Genomic DNA, 15,387 nt, shown 5'->3' with positions numbered 1-15,387 from the left:
TAAATTTCATTATTTTTCTATTTGAATGTAAATTTCACTAAAAAAATGAATGTTAAATTTAATTTTTCTTTAATTTTAGGTTCCATTAATTAATTAATATATGAGTAAAAAAATAGAAAGAGACATATATTAATGAATATTATTTAATATATGAAAAACAAACAAATAAATAAACATATATTAATGAATATTATTTAATGATCAACATACATGTCAATTAACAATTTAAAATCATATAGTAATAATAGTAATTTCACAATTAAAACTCATATATTTTTTAGAAATGAAATTTAAATTCATTATTTTTATATTTGAATGTAAATTTCACTCAAAAAAATGAAGGTTAAATTTTATTTTTCTTTAATTTTAAATTCCATTACAAAGAGACATATATTAATGAATATTATTTAATGATAATAAGGACATACATGTAAATTCACAATTCAAACTCATATATGAAAATTGAAGGTTAAATTTTATTTTTTTTTAATTTTAAATTCCCATAATGAATTAATATATTAAAAACAAAAAAACAAAGGGACATATATTAATGAATATTATTTAATGATCATAAGAACATACATTAAATTCACAATTCAAACTCATATATTTATAATAGTATAATATAATANTTCATTATTTTTCTATTTGAATGTAAATTTCACTAAAAAAAATGAAGGTTAAATAATAGTAATTTCACAATTCAAACTCATATATTTTTTAAAAATGAAATGTAAATTTCATTATTTTTCTATTTGAATGTAAATTTCACTCCAAAAAATGAAAGTTAAATTTTATTTTTATTTAATTTTAGATTTCATTAATGAATTAATATATGAAACACAATAAAACAAAGTGACATATATTATTGAATATTATTTGATGATAATAAGGACATACATGTGAATTCACAATTCAAAATACTCCAAAATGAAGGTTAAATTTTGTTTTTATTTAATTTTAGATTTCAATAATGAATTAATATGTGAAAAACAATAAAACAAAGTGATATATATTAATGAATATTATTTGATGATAATAAAAACATACATGTCAATTCACAATTCAAAATCATATAGTAATAATAGTAATTTCACAACTCAAACTCATATATTTTTTAAAAATGAAATGTAAATTTCATTATTTTTCTATTTGAATGTAAATTTCACTAAAAAAAATGAAGGTTAAATAATAGTAATTTCACAATTCAAACTCATATATTTTTTAAAAATGAAATGTAAATTTCATTATTTTTATATTTAAATGTAAATTAAACTAAAAAAATGAAGGTTAAATTTTATTTTTCTTTAATTTTAGATTCTATTAATGAATTAATAAATGATAAACAAAAAAACAAAGTGAAATAGATTAATGAATATTATTTAATGAGCTTAAGGACATACATGTAAATTAATTTTAGATTCTATTAATGAATTAATAAATGATAAACAAAAAAACAAAGTGAAATATATTAATGAATATTATTTAATGAGCTTAAGGACATACATGTAAATTCACAATTCAAACTCATATATTTATAATAGTAATAGATATTATTTTTAAAGCCGAGTTATTTAGCATTTGGAATAGATTATTTATAATTACTTACTCTGTACTTGCGACGCGTGTGTACACATTTTTGGTTTTTTTTTTATACAAATATTCTCGTTAAAAAATTAAAATTATAATTATTTGGTTTTTAATAAGCTTTTTAGATTATTTTGTTTACATGAATTGAATTTTTCATAGAAAAATAGGAAATAGAGGGCTAATCTAAAATTTAGACTAAGAAACTATTTTATATTTATTATAGTTCTGGTATTATATATTAATATAGTAAGTTTAGATAGATAATAATAATATTGATTTTTTATAGTGAAATATCCAAGAAATTGATTTAAATACGATATCAATACTCAAGTAAAAAAAAATACAATATCAATACTTCCATCTATATATTAATATTGTGTGGTATATTTATATCCTTGTCGTTTCAACATGTTCTTGATCCATTTACTTTTAAGCTTTTATCACAATATCATCCCTCCTCTCGATTTACAAAAGTATTCAATTTTTATATAATAAAAATATCATGAAAAACCCAATTTATTATCTATAGCTACCAAATCCACGAAATAATTTACCAAAGCATGCATTTTTATGCTTGCTGGGAAGTGGGAAAATATGTCGTGTTAGCGCTTCTTTGCATGCATGGGGAAAAAATACTCAACCCATAGCTCGTTCGAATAGAATAAGCTTGTAACGAAATCCGGCACTCCTTCAGTACATTTGATACTGACCAGCAATAACGCAAAAGGAAGCTTATGGATTTACTGAAAGATACAGCAGCAAAGATGAGGAAAAAATTCCAACAAACCAAAAGTTTAACTACAGGAGATTGGGTATGCAAGCTCCACCATCTGGATTCTGTGGTTCCTTCCATATACGACCTGTTACACGAAGCTTAAGCTCGTCCTTGTCTCCTCCTGAGAAAAAAAGTGCCATGTTGCGTTGTATGATGAGGCCATCGTGACTGTCTCGAACCTTTCTGTGACCATCTCTAATGCTTCGAGGAGTGCCCTCCCATATAAGTTTCCTACCGTTTCCTCCAACCTCCAAACTGTAGCTAAAGTTCCGAGCCTCCATCTCATCTCCCATGAATCGAAGAAAAGCCATATATACAGGAGCCGCTCCAAGTTGGAAAGCTTCGAAATGAAGGCAAAAATACTGACCAAAACAATGGAAGACCTGGATACAGAAGAGGATATGGTAAATGAAGTTTTAGATGCAATTAGGCCAAATTCATTTAGGCAAATCATTAAAGAGCCCGAAATTATATTCTTTAAAGATCACCAGTCAGTCTCTAGACAAAATTAATCAAGTAAAAGTAAGAATTTGTTACAGATACGTAAATCCTCACAGTTAGCATCCAAGTTGCATTCTCTACATCTCGAGGATTTGATTTCACGTAGCGATGATTAAATGTGCATCCTGAATGCATGTCCACCTTGTGATCATCTCTCAAGTGAGTAACAAGGCATTGAATATCACCAGCAACTGAGCAATCTGATCCCGCGTAAGGGCAGTTATAAGGCCTAAAATTACAAATGGCTTCATGTTTCAGTTTACCGTAATAAGGGAAGATCTCAGGGCATCCGAGGGAGTTATGCTTGCAAGGAAGTTCGAGGGATTCAGCCACTTTTTCAAGTGCTAAGCATCTTATATCACCAAGCTCCAGTCTACAAGTAGGACATCTGTTGTGAACCCTTACTTTACAGGTGGAACAGAGGGTATGCCCATTGGGGCACTGCAGTAATCAACTTGAATAATAGGTCAATTATTTTGTTTTTGAATAATAGGTCAATTTCATACACGTATTTGTTGTAACAAAAACGAAGAGAACAGCCGACATGATAGATGCTCGGAGACAAGTTTAGCACATGATTTTGATATCATGTATGCCCTTAATGAAACGCAAGTAATATTTACATGAAAAAACAGTTAATGATAGGTAAAGGAAACAATATGATAGCTAAATTTCAAATTCAAGCTGGCAATACATTAATCCATGTACAAGTAAAAAAACTAACACGAGGAAATCCTTGAGTACAAAATGTAAAAGAAGAAAATTATTTGCAAGTTTTAAGGCAGGAATCATAATCCACGCACAAAAAATACTCATGCGTTTGATTGGTTAACAGGAAAAAAATGACATGATTTCGATGAAACCATGGTTCTACCAACAAATGCGAGGAAACTGCAGCTTCTCATACCCGATAACAATTTAGGGAACAATAACATATTTATCTCACCACAATTCATTCAAGTACAAATTCAACAGTCTGTCATGCCCGCAACAGTGATTGTTTCTTTTAATTCCAAATCCATGCTACATTGAGTACCACTTTTATCCCCAAAATAATGATTTGAAATCCAATTTCTTTCATGTTGAAGCATGTGGCTCTCTCGTTAATGCATTCTAAGGTATCCGTCCTTCCCAACTAAATCATTGTTCATACAAATATAAACAAACCTTCAAAGATTCAAATAAACCAGGGTTTCCAGAACATTCTCCTCAACTGAACTCTTTCATACTTACACCAAATTAAAAACCATAGATGAAAAAGGTTTCATTCACAAAGCAACTGATAATGAATCAAGCAGCTGCATGATACATGAAAGATCGTTTCCTGACAATTTCAAGAATTTAACTACTAACAATCGGTCAATCCTACAAGTCAGCGCATAATCCTAGAAGTGAATAATTCTTGCTATTGAATCCCATTGTCCGAGTCAAGCGAACGAAACACAGATCCAAAGTACACTGAATTTCGCAGCAAAATGAAACCGTTTGCTCAATTTACAACCTTGAGCAGCAACCGGTACTTCTCACAAAAACAAGGGTGCACAAAAGGGAACATTTTAATAATAAACCATCTACAGGAAATGTACCATTAGTCCAAAATACCAAGAACGTAGTAAATATCGGAAACAATCACCAATGAATCAATCAACCCAATAAAGGAGTAGTAATAACAATAACAATGATTAATAGTAAAATAACGATACAAGATAACAAACCTGATGGATGGGAGGGTACATAGAATTGGTACAAACAGGGCATTCAAGAAGCTCGTGAACACGTGTGGGCGGAGTACTCATCCCACCATTGAGATTACTATTGTGACATGGCTTTGAAGATGATAACTGAGAAAAGGGATTGGCGTTTAGGATCTCATCTTCGTGCATCCCGTCATGGATTGATATGCATTCAATGCTAGATTCCATTCTTGAAAATCCTCTTTCGAAGTCTTTCTTGGAGTTTCAAATCATCGATTGTTCATACCCGAAAGTGGGAGGATTATTTGCTAGATCGCTCCCTTTTAATGAACTGAGATATTTCTTTCAAGAAAGATTTGAGATTTGCAGGGTATGGGAGATGAATAGTGAAAAAGGAGGATAAAAGGTTCTTAATGGAAGATGCTTTTCTTGATCGGGCTCCATCCTTTTAAGTACTTTTACCCCCTTTTTAAATGAAGAAGCTTTCCTCCAAAAGAAATACGGTATTATCTTGTCCAATGTGATTCTGGGAATGGATTTATATACAAAAGAAAATCGCAGCCCATTTGTTATTCTTCTTAAAATTCACATATATTTGATGTAGAGAGCAGAGAGGGAAGGGTTTTTTGTTTTACCTAAAATGCTCTCGTTGTTTTAGAAATTCTCTCTTGTTTATTAAGATATAAAAGACTGAAAGTTCATAACTATTTTAAAATTATTACATATAATTTATTATTTATTTCTGCCTATTTTGATTTCAAATTATCATAATTTTTTTTGTAATTTAATCTGATTATTACATGTTTTTTAGGATACATATTATTAGTTTTATATTCATACGAGGTTCACCTACCAAAAACACAAAAACTCTGGTGAGATGATCCCACGAGTCAATTTTGTGATACTGGTCTTCTATTTCGGTTTTCCATGAAAAAGTATTAATTTTATGTCAAAAGTATTACTTTTTATGGTAGATATGAATATAATCAATACGCTCCACGAATAAAGATCCATAAGACCGTATCATAAAATATATACTCAGTAAATAAATTTAATTAAAAACATTTATGGCATTCCTATTGTTGAGGTGTGTTTGAACTAATACGCCTCGACTATTTTCTAATGATTCTATATGTTTTTGTGTACTTTTTTTATTTTACATACGTAATTAGTGTATTTGATAAGTGAACCAAAACATATACTGATGTATATACGGGAAGAAAATAAGTTACGGCTTTCCAAGTAATATATTTGATGGGCCATAGCCCAGAGTTTATTCTTAAGCTCAAGTTCAATCATAAAATGTTTGGGCCCCATGATTATATAAATTATTAAGTTCCATTTTATGAACATGAGAAGATCTATGTGCACTTAACTTAGCCAAACCCATTAATCCTTGAAATCCTATAAATAGAAGTTAACATTCCTCGAAAAATATAAGCTCTTATTCTCTCGTTAAAGTGCTCTTTTGTTTTGGGTAACGCTGGTTTGAACGTCGAGTACTTCCCAACATCTAACGTTTATGTTCGTGATGTAGATGACGATCTATCGCTTTTTTCTTGGGGTTCTCAGAAGCAACATTTCCGCACTGGATCCGACATCCCCTGAATTTTCTTAGTTCATATAACGATTTTATTTTGCTACATCATTGTTTTTTATATATTGTTAGTGTGTGTATCACAATGTAACAAATCAATCAAATAATATAAGGGTATGTTTTGGAGTGATTAATTTGAAATTCATGGATTTCGGTTACAATTTTATTGTAAACAATGATACGATATATCAAATCTTAATTATTTACATATTAATTAAATAAAATATAATGCATTTCAGATGATAATATTATTTGGTGAATTTGAAATTCATCATAAATAACATAACATATTATATAAACATACAAGGTGGATTTGAAATTCACATTCTTTTTCTTTAAAATGATAAAAATACATTTGAAATACATGGATTTGAAATCCATCAATCCAGATGCAACCTAAAAATGCAACTGAGGAGATGGATTTGAAATATATGAATTTCAGTTATATTTTTATTGTTAACAATGAAAAAATATATCAAATCTTAAATTCATATATTACTTTTTGACACATTATTCACACATAATAAAATGTATTTCAAATGACATCATTATTTGATAAATTTGAAATTCATTATAATTAACAAATAATATTATATAAACATAAAATATGTGTTAGAACTTTATGATTTAACTTCTCTAAAATAACAAAATAAATTTGAATATATTTGACATTCATCATTTAAATGTAACCGGAGTGCTTATACTTACATTTGTTTAATAGTATTCGTGATGCCTAATACCAGTAAAAGACTTGTCTTTTTNTTGTTAACAATAAAAATATAATCGAAATCCATGTATTTTAAATTCATCCAATCAAACAAAACCTTAAGTATTTTGTTTGTTTTTGCTTATACTGAAATTTTCAAACATACATATATTTTTGTTACTTTTTATATATTTTAGAAAAAAAAATCCATTATTAAAATATAAATCAATTATCTCTTCTACCGAGCAGTACTTTAAACACACGTTGATTAAAAAATAATGATTAATCAATAAATAAAATACAAAGATTGGGATCTCATCTCGTAAAAATGTTAATTTCCATGTGTTAATATTAAAATCCAATAATATATAATAGTTTGGGCTAAAATATTTAAATTATGAAAGCTCAATTTAATTATGGAAGCACAATTAATTGTCTAAGCCCAAAAAGTTAAATTAATAGAGAAAAAAATTAAAAAAAAGAGGCCTATTAGTATATTTAAATAAGCAGATAACGTCACTAAGGAGGTCGTATGAGGAGTTCATGGCTAGTGGCAGTAATGAAAGTGATCATGGATAGTGGAAGAAGTGGGGAGTTGAGCATTCAAGAGTTGAAGAAACGGTCTCAAGCGTGAACAAATAGGGAGAATTAAGCCGCACAGGAACAAACACAACTCTATATGCACAAAAATCTGCAAATACTGTCTGCTAAATTTCAGTCTTCAAGCACTAGTTTTTAAGCGTTCCAGTATATTTCTAGCATTCTAGGATTTGTCATTTTAGATTCCAACAACTTTATTTGTTATATTTTTATGTCTTGTAAATTTCTACTGTTTATTGAAAAAATAAACGATGTCAGGGGTTTGTTCCATCAAATTCAAGTAGTTTACTTCGTTTTTGACGTTATATTTGTTTAGGAGATTAGAACTGACGATCGAATTTAAGATTCGCTTTCGTTTGATAGTTAGAAGTTAGATTTTTATTGTTTTTACACAACTTGGTGCATTTTCGCACCTGACACGCTCGCAAATATCAATATTGTGCAAACAATAATTATATATTAGTCCGACAAAAGTCAGAACTTTTGTTATTGATAAAGTGTACCTCAAGAATTAGGAGTAGTTTCACTTATTTATTATCACTGCAGTGTTAGATGCGATTTGTGGTTAGCCCATTAATTATATTGCAAAGTGTATTTCACCCCATGTATGACTGATATATATCTTTGAATTTCTTATAAAGCAAATGATAAAGAGCAAGGAAAATAAAAAGAATTAAGAGTGTGTGGGGTCCTAAAGTGAAAGCAAAAGTGTGTGTTAGACTCATGTAATGGATGCTAATTTCAAAGGTGGGTGTGCGTGTTAGTAGGGTTTGCTTGCGCTGATTCACCGCATTCTACGCCCTTAATCTTGTTACTTCCCTGTATGCCTCATGTGACTTGATTTTTGTTCCCACTCCCTCGTCCTTACTACACACCCTCCACGTCTCATCCATCCAAATTAATTTCATTTAATTTCCAACACCTCCAAGATTTTTTTTTGTTTGCCACGCATTACTTGTCAGAAAGAAAATGCTCGCACTCGCTCGACCGTGGGCCGTGGCGAATCCAACGAATCAAAATCACGGGCAACCATCGCATGTCATATACTCCAAAATCGGCGGACGGTAGGGGGGAACTTGCAACACGCAAACAAATATGTCGTTTTGAAGAAACCAAAACCCACATGTTTCCATCCTATCTCATATCTCATTTTCACACGAAGGGAGATTGAGTTCTGTATAAAAACTTAAACCACACATTGTCGAGTGTCTTCTCTACCTAGTCTCTAACATGAAAGACTAAAATGCTTAAGTCGATATCACAATTCCCAAAAGATGAATAAAGTAGTGTAAAGTTTTTACAGATATAAATTCGTCACTTCCGATATGTGCGTGTAACTCAACATAAAATCACTTATTCTAAGATTATTTTCGAGACACTATTCATTCCATATTTAACCATCTAATTAACAAGATCATAAGATATTTATTCAATTTTCATTCAAAATGAAGAAAGATCAATAATTCAAAAAGGCCAACAAAATACACGGAGAATTGCTTGTCATGCTCCATAAATAAATAACAAAACGACTGCTATAAAACTAATATAAATTATATATATTATATAGCGGCCCAAACATTTCACCGAGACATTAATTTTTCAACAACTGCGTGAGCTCTATATATGGCTCTATCTACTTACCGATAGGCAACAAAATTAACTGTCAGCCACCTCCGTCCGTTGTGAAAATAATTGCATCCCTTCTCCAAAGGTATTATGGGTACATAGGGCATATATATATATATAAAAAATATTCGCCCAATGAATATATTCGTTGACAAGATTATGATTCAATTTTAGATAAAAAATAATAATAGTTTTAATATTTGATTTATAACATTTAGAGTATGTCTCTTATGAGACGGTCTCACGAATCTTTATCTGTGAGACGAGTCAACTTTACTGATATTCACAATAAAAAGTAATACTCTTAGCATAAAAAATAATACTTTTTCATGAATGATCCAAATAAGATATATGTCTAACTAAATATAAACCGTGAGACCGTCACACACAAGTTTTTGCTTAAATTTTATACTTATAAAATATATAAAAATATATTAAATTTATTTATTAAAATTTTTAATAAAAATATTATATTTTTCTCAAAACATAAATTTTAGTTTTGAAAAAATTTAAGAAATATTTAAATTTATAATTTATTATTATTAAGCTCATTTAGATTCGATAAAACCTCGAATAACCTCTTGAGTCATAAATATATTCGTTAAATAAAACTCGAGCTCGGCTTAATTACAAACGAATCAAACTCAAATATTCAAGAATTAGGCTCGGTTCGATTACATCCGTGCAAATATATTGTAATGCCCGAGAAATTGATTATTGTAATCTGATATGATTTATTGATCATGAATTGATGTTAGTGTAGTTGGACCACTCCGAGACCAAATTGGTTAAAACATATGAGTTATGTGATTTTCGGGCAGAACCTGTGGCGCCCGAGCGGTAGAAGATGACCGCCCGAGCGCCAATGCATTACAAGAGCATGTTTTGGACAGAACGTCTGACGCCCGAGCGGTAGTTCTTGACCGCCCGAGCGCCAGTGTTCAACAAAAGTATGTGTCGGACAGAAGGTGCCGCGCCCGAGCTGTAAAGATTAACTGCCCGAGCGCCGCCTGAAAGTTGTGAAAAANAGTCAGAATTGGATATGATTCATATATGATGTTCTTGGCATGTTAGACATCGTAGAATCGAAGTCAGATTGAGAAACAGACTGATTATGGAATGTTATGAATTTTCATGGTATATTGATTTATACCGGACATATTTGAATTGTGACTAGATTATAGATTGTGTTGGATATTGGTTATGGATTGTAACTGTTATCTGGTAATGTTGTATTGACGGGGGTATTGAGATTTTACCGTTATGCCGTGGATTTTGAATTAAATCCAGAATAATCAGATCCAGTGTTGAATTGAGAATGGAATATTGATATTATGATTCTCGATATATCGTTTCAGATTTACAGAGACAGTCTTGAGTTCAGAAGTGATATTGCTTCAGACCGATACTACAAACGGAAGGTATAAGTCAATGTGGTATTGGGAGATCGACTTGAGTCGGTTTAGACTTGAGTTTCCCTAAATCACATACTTTACTTTATTGCATTGATATTTGCATGAATTTTATTGATGTACTTGTTCTCTTGATTTATAGATAGCAGGTATTAGACGAGTAATCTTGTGACAGAAGTGCCTGATAGTGGCGGGATCGCCACGGGCACATTGCACGATGTCACAAGATAGTGTATTGGCGAAAGTGCCAAAGTCTGTCACCGGATGATTGGCTATCGATGTGGATAAAATTGTAGCTTCTTCTATTACTGGTGATCGGTACCGTATCGATGTGGATAGAATCGTAACTTCTTTTATTACTGATGATCGATATCATATCGATGTGGATAGAATCAGAGTTTCTTCTATTACTGGTGATCGATACCATATCGATGTGGATAGAATCGGAATTTCTTCTATTACTGGTGATCGATATGGAATGCCAACTTCTGGAAACCGGGATCCCTAGACTAGGATTGGGTCTAGTCTGAATTGTAAAGTTACGAGCATTGTCGACAGTCTGATATTGATTATGTTTCAGATTTTGATACATGTTGCTGTTATCTGTTACATGCTTTATATTTGTTTATATGATTGCATGTTTCGTTGATTTATACTGGGATTATATTCTCACCGGAATTATCCGACTGTTGTCGTGTTTGTATGTGTGCATGACAACAGGTGAGACATGTTCAGGGTTGAGAAGATGAAGAGAGATCGTGATTAGAGTGGAGGCTCCGGACTTGGATTAGAGATAGGGTTGGACACTTGATATTAGCTGTTAAACCTTAGTTGAATAAATGTATGTGATACAGGACTTGTACTTTTATACTGAGATGTATATACGTTTTATTTCACTATGTTCCGCATTTAAAAAAAAAATTTTTAAACCCAGTTTTATAATTGATTAAATAGTTCCAATAATGATTAAGAATATGATTAACGTTCGAGTCCCACATATATAAACATTTTGTATATTCAAAACCAATGACATAATAAATTCTTAGGTGAGTGATACACACCAGACCAAATAATTATTGACAGAATTAGAATTCATTCAATGTGCACTAAATTTCTTAGGTGGAACATTGATTCTTCTTCTTTGTAGATTGTAATTAATAGAAGGCCTCTTCTTTTGCTTTTGTATTACAGCATAAAAACAGGGGCATATATATCAATCATGCCACCTTTTCCTTTTTGTCCCTTTTGACCCTACAAGATAAATTAAAAATAAAAGATAATTTAACAAATACCATTCAACTATTATTATCAGCTTCAGTCACATCCCCGGGGAGTAAACCCGACCCGGTTGTTCTCCAAATCGAACACGACCCGGAAACTCTGCTGCTGGATGCTTCCAATGATAGACAACCCGCTCGTCGTACCCGCGAAAGCAAAGCAAAATGTTCCGTCACTATTAACCGGAATCAAGTAGTTAGAAGCCGGAAGCGAGACTGCAGCGCCGGAGAAGTGCAGCACCACAGTCGGCACCTTCACCACGGTTTTCCCTGAGAGATCGAAACATGTGTCGAACAAAGAGAATTCTGGGGCACGCTTCAAGTTTGAAGCCCCGACCCGGAATGCGTCTCTCAAAGCCTCGTAGGCGGGTTGGGTTAACCTGGTGACGGATGTGCCGGAATCCACTATCACTCCACCGTCGCCACTCGAGTTGAGATTGAAGGCCGCCGCTGTAATGCCAGGGACGCGTGCCCCACCAACGGAAATACCGTTTAACCCCACGTAGTAGAACGTGTCCAGCTTTGGATTGGCCAACAAAGGGGTGAAAACGGCGTTTCGGGACACTGCCGATTGGCCGAATATGATCGAAGACGGTTTGGAGGAAGCTGAACGGTCCACCAAACAGTAGGAAAACATGCTACCAAACTGGCGACCGCTTTGTGAAGGAAAGGACAATTTCCCACGGCCTAGGCCTAACAAACCGGCGGCGCCAACGAACAGGCCTTCGTCGTCATGACCACATCCAAGAGCAACTCTATCGACCTTCCTCCCCCGAAACGTCAGCGTTTCGGTTGACAATTCTCCCACGGAAAAGGAACCGTCTCCGTATGAAACTTCGTAAAGGCATTTCTTCCGGTCGCTAGTGCAACCAGGAGAATCGAGCAGTCGGCAGAGGGGAGACCCACAAGAGACGCCTGAAAATGAGCTCGACTTTTTGGGGTCGAAAACCGGGTCGGACTGTGTGTAGCATTTCCTACACGGAGAGCACTGCATCCAGACAATGTCACTTCCGGTATCGAGCACCATAAAGGCATACTTGGGCGGAGTACCTACCCCAATCCGTGTGAAGTACTCGCCACTTCCTTGTTCGAGCCCGGAAATCACCGTGCTGCTAAAATCTGACGCACTCTGCGGTTTGCCAGCTGCGGAGGCGAGAGTGGAGAGTGCTTTGACCCTAAAAGCATCACGTTTCAGACGAAGTTTGAAAAGGGATTCCGGAGTAGAATTGAAAGCAGGAGATACGTTGTCTACATGGTGTAAATCAATTGCAAAACCATTATCAGAATCCAGTAGGGCCTGAGCATGGCGCACGAATTCAGTTTCTCGCAGGGTGTCCCATAAAAGTGTTTTGGGTTTGGGAAGGGAGGTGATAACGAGGTTCTGATACTGAAGGGCGGAGGAGGACACGAGAAGAACAGAGAGGAAAATAGAAATGGGTTTTGGGTCCATTTTCAGAGTGCGCAATGGGAGGAAGAGCATTGGGAGTATTAACTATAAATAACCGAGGACTATTCAAATGTTGGCTTTGGAAGTACGTGTTCGTAATTTTTTTACACCATGGGTCCATTCATTACTATTTTTATTTAACTGTATATAACAATAATGCTAACCTAATTGTCTAGGTTAATCCATGAATTCTTTCTTCGAATTCTATTTAAATAGATAGTAAGTGAATTAGATATAAAAAAATTGTCTAAATTATATAAAAGCATATAGCATAAATTCGACTTTAAAGTTTATATTTGTGATACATGAATTGTTACTGAAAAGAATATTTATTTTCATTTGAACTCACTTATATACACAATCATTGGCTGTATCTTTTGTTCCTAGCGTTTGTTAACATTTCAATTGTTTCATTAATAAATTATTAACTGGACTATAATTTTACTTATCACAACGGCATAAACTCCCCATCCGTTATACAACATCCTGAACAGGTCAGCGATGAATAGATTACATTTCACCAGAATCCTATCTCAGTATGCATAGATTGAGATAAAAATCTCGACGATGTAATAATTTGACAATTAAATCCAGAACTGACACTTAACTAAGTACTGTATAATATGTTTTCATTCAGTTCAATTTATATTCTCCTTCATTCTATTATTTTAGCTTGTACAATATGTTTTAAAATATTGTTTACTAACTATTTGAAATTTGTAGCATTGAATTACGAGTTTGTTCTTTATCTTGAAAAATATATGCATTCTATGTGATGATAACAGATGAAATTGTGTCAACTGAGTTAATTTGTGAAGGAAAATCCATAACTGGAGAATAGCATCGAGAACTAATTAATTATTCGCTTTAACGATAAACCTACATGTCACATTGTAAATGAACACAACTAATCCTATTTTTAAGTTTGTAACCAGCATGGCAAGCGATTGATTTACATCTATCCATTAAATTCGAGATGCTTTGATTCAATTACAAAAATATGATTCCAAACACAATATTCAGTTACTTCTAACATGGTAAACAAGATGACAGAAAAGTCGACAGAGTACATATTGTGCATTTCCAGCGTAGAATCAAATTTCCCTGGTCCATTCCCCACTTTTACCACCACTCTTGTGTTCAAGCCGTACATCCGTGAGGAGAATATCCTTTGAAGCAGCTTTGCACATATCATACACGGTCAGACCGGCAACAGTTACTGCTGTCAATGCTTCCATCTCCACACCAGTTCTTCCTGTTGAGGCGGCTTCACCTCGTATTTCAATGCTGAGATCACGAGGATTTAATATCAAATCCACACAAACACTTGTCAAGTTAATGTTGTGGCACAACGGAATAAGATTGCTAGTTTGCTTTGCTCCACAGACACCCGCAATTTTGGCCACAGTAAGGACATCTCCTTTTGCCATCTGGTGGGAAGAAACCAAATCAAACACCTTCTGGCCTAAAATGACTTTGCAACTCGCAACGGCCATTCTCTTTGTAACCTCTTTGGATGAGATATCAACCATTTGGGCTGCACCTTTACTATCGACATGAGACAAACCAGATACCGGTTCTTTTTGTGTCAGGTTGTTGCTCGGAAACTGTGATTCTTGTGACACAGCTTGGTTGTATGAAGAACTAGATGCAGGAGGTTCACCAAACACACATTCCATTGCCTATGGACGAAAAATTGACAATACGATTAATCAAAATGAGTGAGACAGAGACTTCAAACTTTAATGCTAAAGACTTGGAAACGTGGGTACAAATACTGTAACGCAAAAATTTATTTTTTAGGCTTTGACGTGAAGCAAACACATTAACAGAAGAAATGCCACCTGATTGAGCTCCGCGATGGCTCTAGAAAGATCATGGCTCGTGTCGCTGGTAAAGAACCTAGTACAACTCGGCGGCGGCTTAAGTTTTGATGCAACGCGACAAAGAAACATCACTGACCGAGCTTGGTTTCGCGGCGTACAAGTGAAATGTGGATGCACATTAAACATTCAGCACACTTCTCATTGGGGCGTTTTTACAAACACTTGAAGAACAATATTAATAGAGCCCGGAGGTTGCAGTGTTCAACGATATAGCAATCAAATATAGATATTAACATAAGAAAACCATATTTTATAATTAACTTCCTTTATTATATA

At 33.3% G+C, this 15,387-nt stretch overlaps 3 protein-coding genes across 3 annotated transcripts; all 3 read right to left on the bottom strand.

Annotated features, from left to right (window-relative positions):
* Positions 1 to 2,210: 2,210 nt before the first annotated feature.
* LOC140957637 (E3 ubiquitin-protein ligase SINAT5-like) lies at positions 2,211 to 5,153 on the bottom strand. The gene is made up of 3 exons (XM_073414971.1): positions 4,582 to 5,153; positions 2,921 to 3,307; positions 2,211 to 2,748 (listed from the first exon to the last, which is right to left on the bottom strand). The coding sequence occupies exons 1-3, from the start codon at positions 4,786 to 4,788 to the stop codon at positions 2,389 to 2,391; spliced, it is 954 nt and encodes a 317-aa protein (XP_073271072.1). The 5' UTR covers positions 4,789 to 5,153; the 3' UTR covers positions 2,211 to 2,388.
* Positions 5,154 to 11,548: 6,395 nt separating this feature from the next.
* LOC140957857 (aspartyl protease family protein 2-like) lies at positions 11,549 to 13,274 on the bottom strand. Its single transcript, XM_073415255.1, has one exon. The coding sequence runs from the start codon at positions 13,256 to 13,258 to the stop codon at positions 11,816 to 11,818; it is 1,443 nt and encodes a 480-aa protein (XP_073271356.1). The 5' UTR covers positions 13,259 to 13,274; the 3' UTR covers positions 11,549 to 11,815.
* Positions 13,275 to 14,114: 840 nt separating this feature from the next.
* LOC140957563 (uncharacterized) lies at positions 14,115 to 15,303 on the bottom strand. The gene is made up of 2 exons (XM_073414875.1): positions 15,070 to 15,303; positions 14,115 to 14,907 (listed from the first exon to the last, which is right to left on the bottom strand). Exons 1-2 carry the CDS (start codon positions 15,235 to 15,237, stop codon positions 14,320 to 14,322), a joined length of 756 nt encoding a protein of 251 aa, XP_073270976.1. The 5' UTR covers positions 15,238 to 15,303; the 3' UTR covers positions 14,115 to 14,319.
* Positions 15,304 to 15,387: the final 84 nt, after the last annotated feature.

The sequence above is a fragment of the Primulina huaijiensis genome, chromosome 14, assembly GCF_012295235.1.
Source record: "Primulina huaijiensis isolate GDHJ02 chromosome 14, ASM1229523v2, whole genome shotgun sequence".
Classification (NCBI taxonomy): Eukaryota; Viridiplantae; Streptophyta; class Magnoliopsida; order Lamiales; family Gesneriaceae; genus Primulina; species Primulina huaijiensis.
Note: the sequence above shows the minus strand (reverse complement) of the source record. Positions and strands in the feature narration are given on the sequence as shown.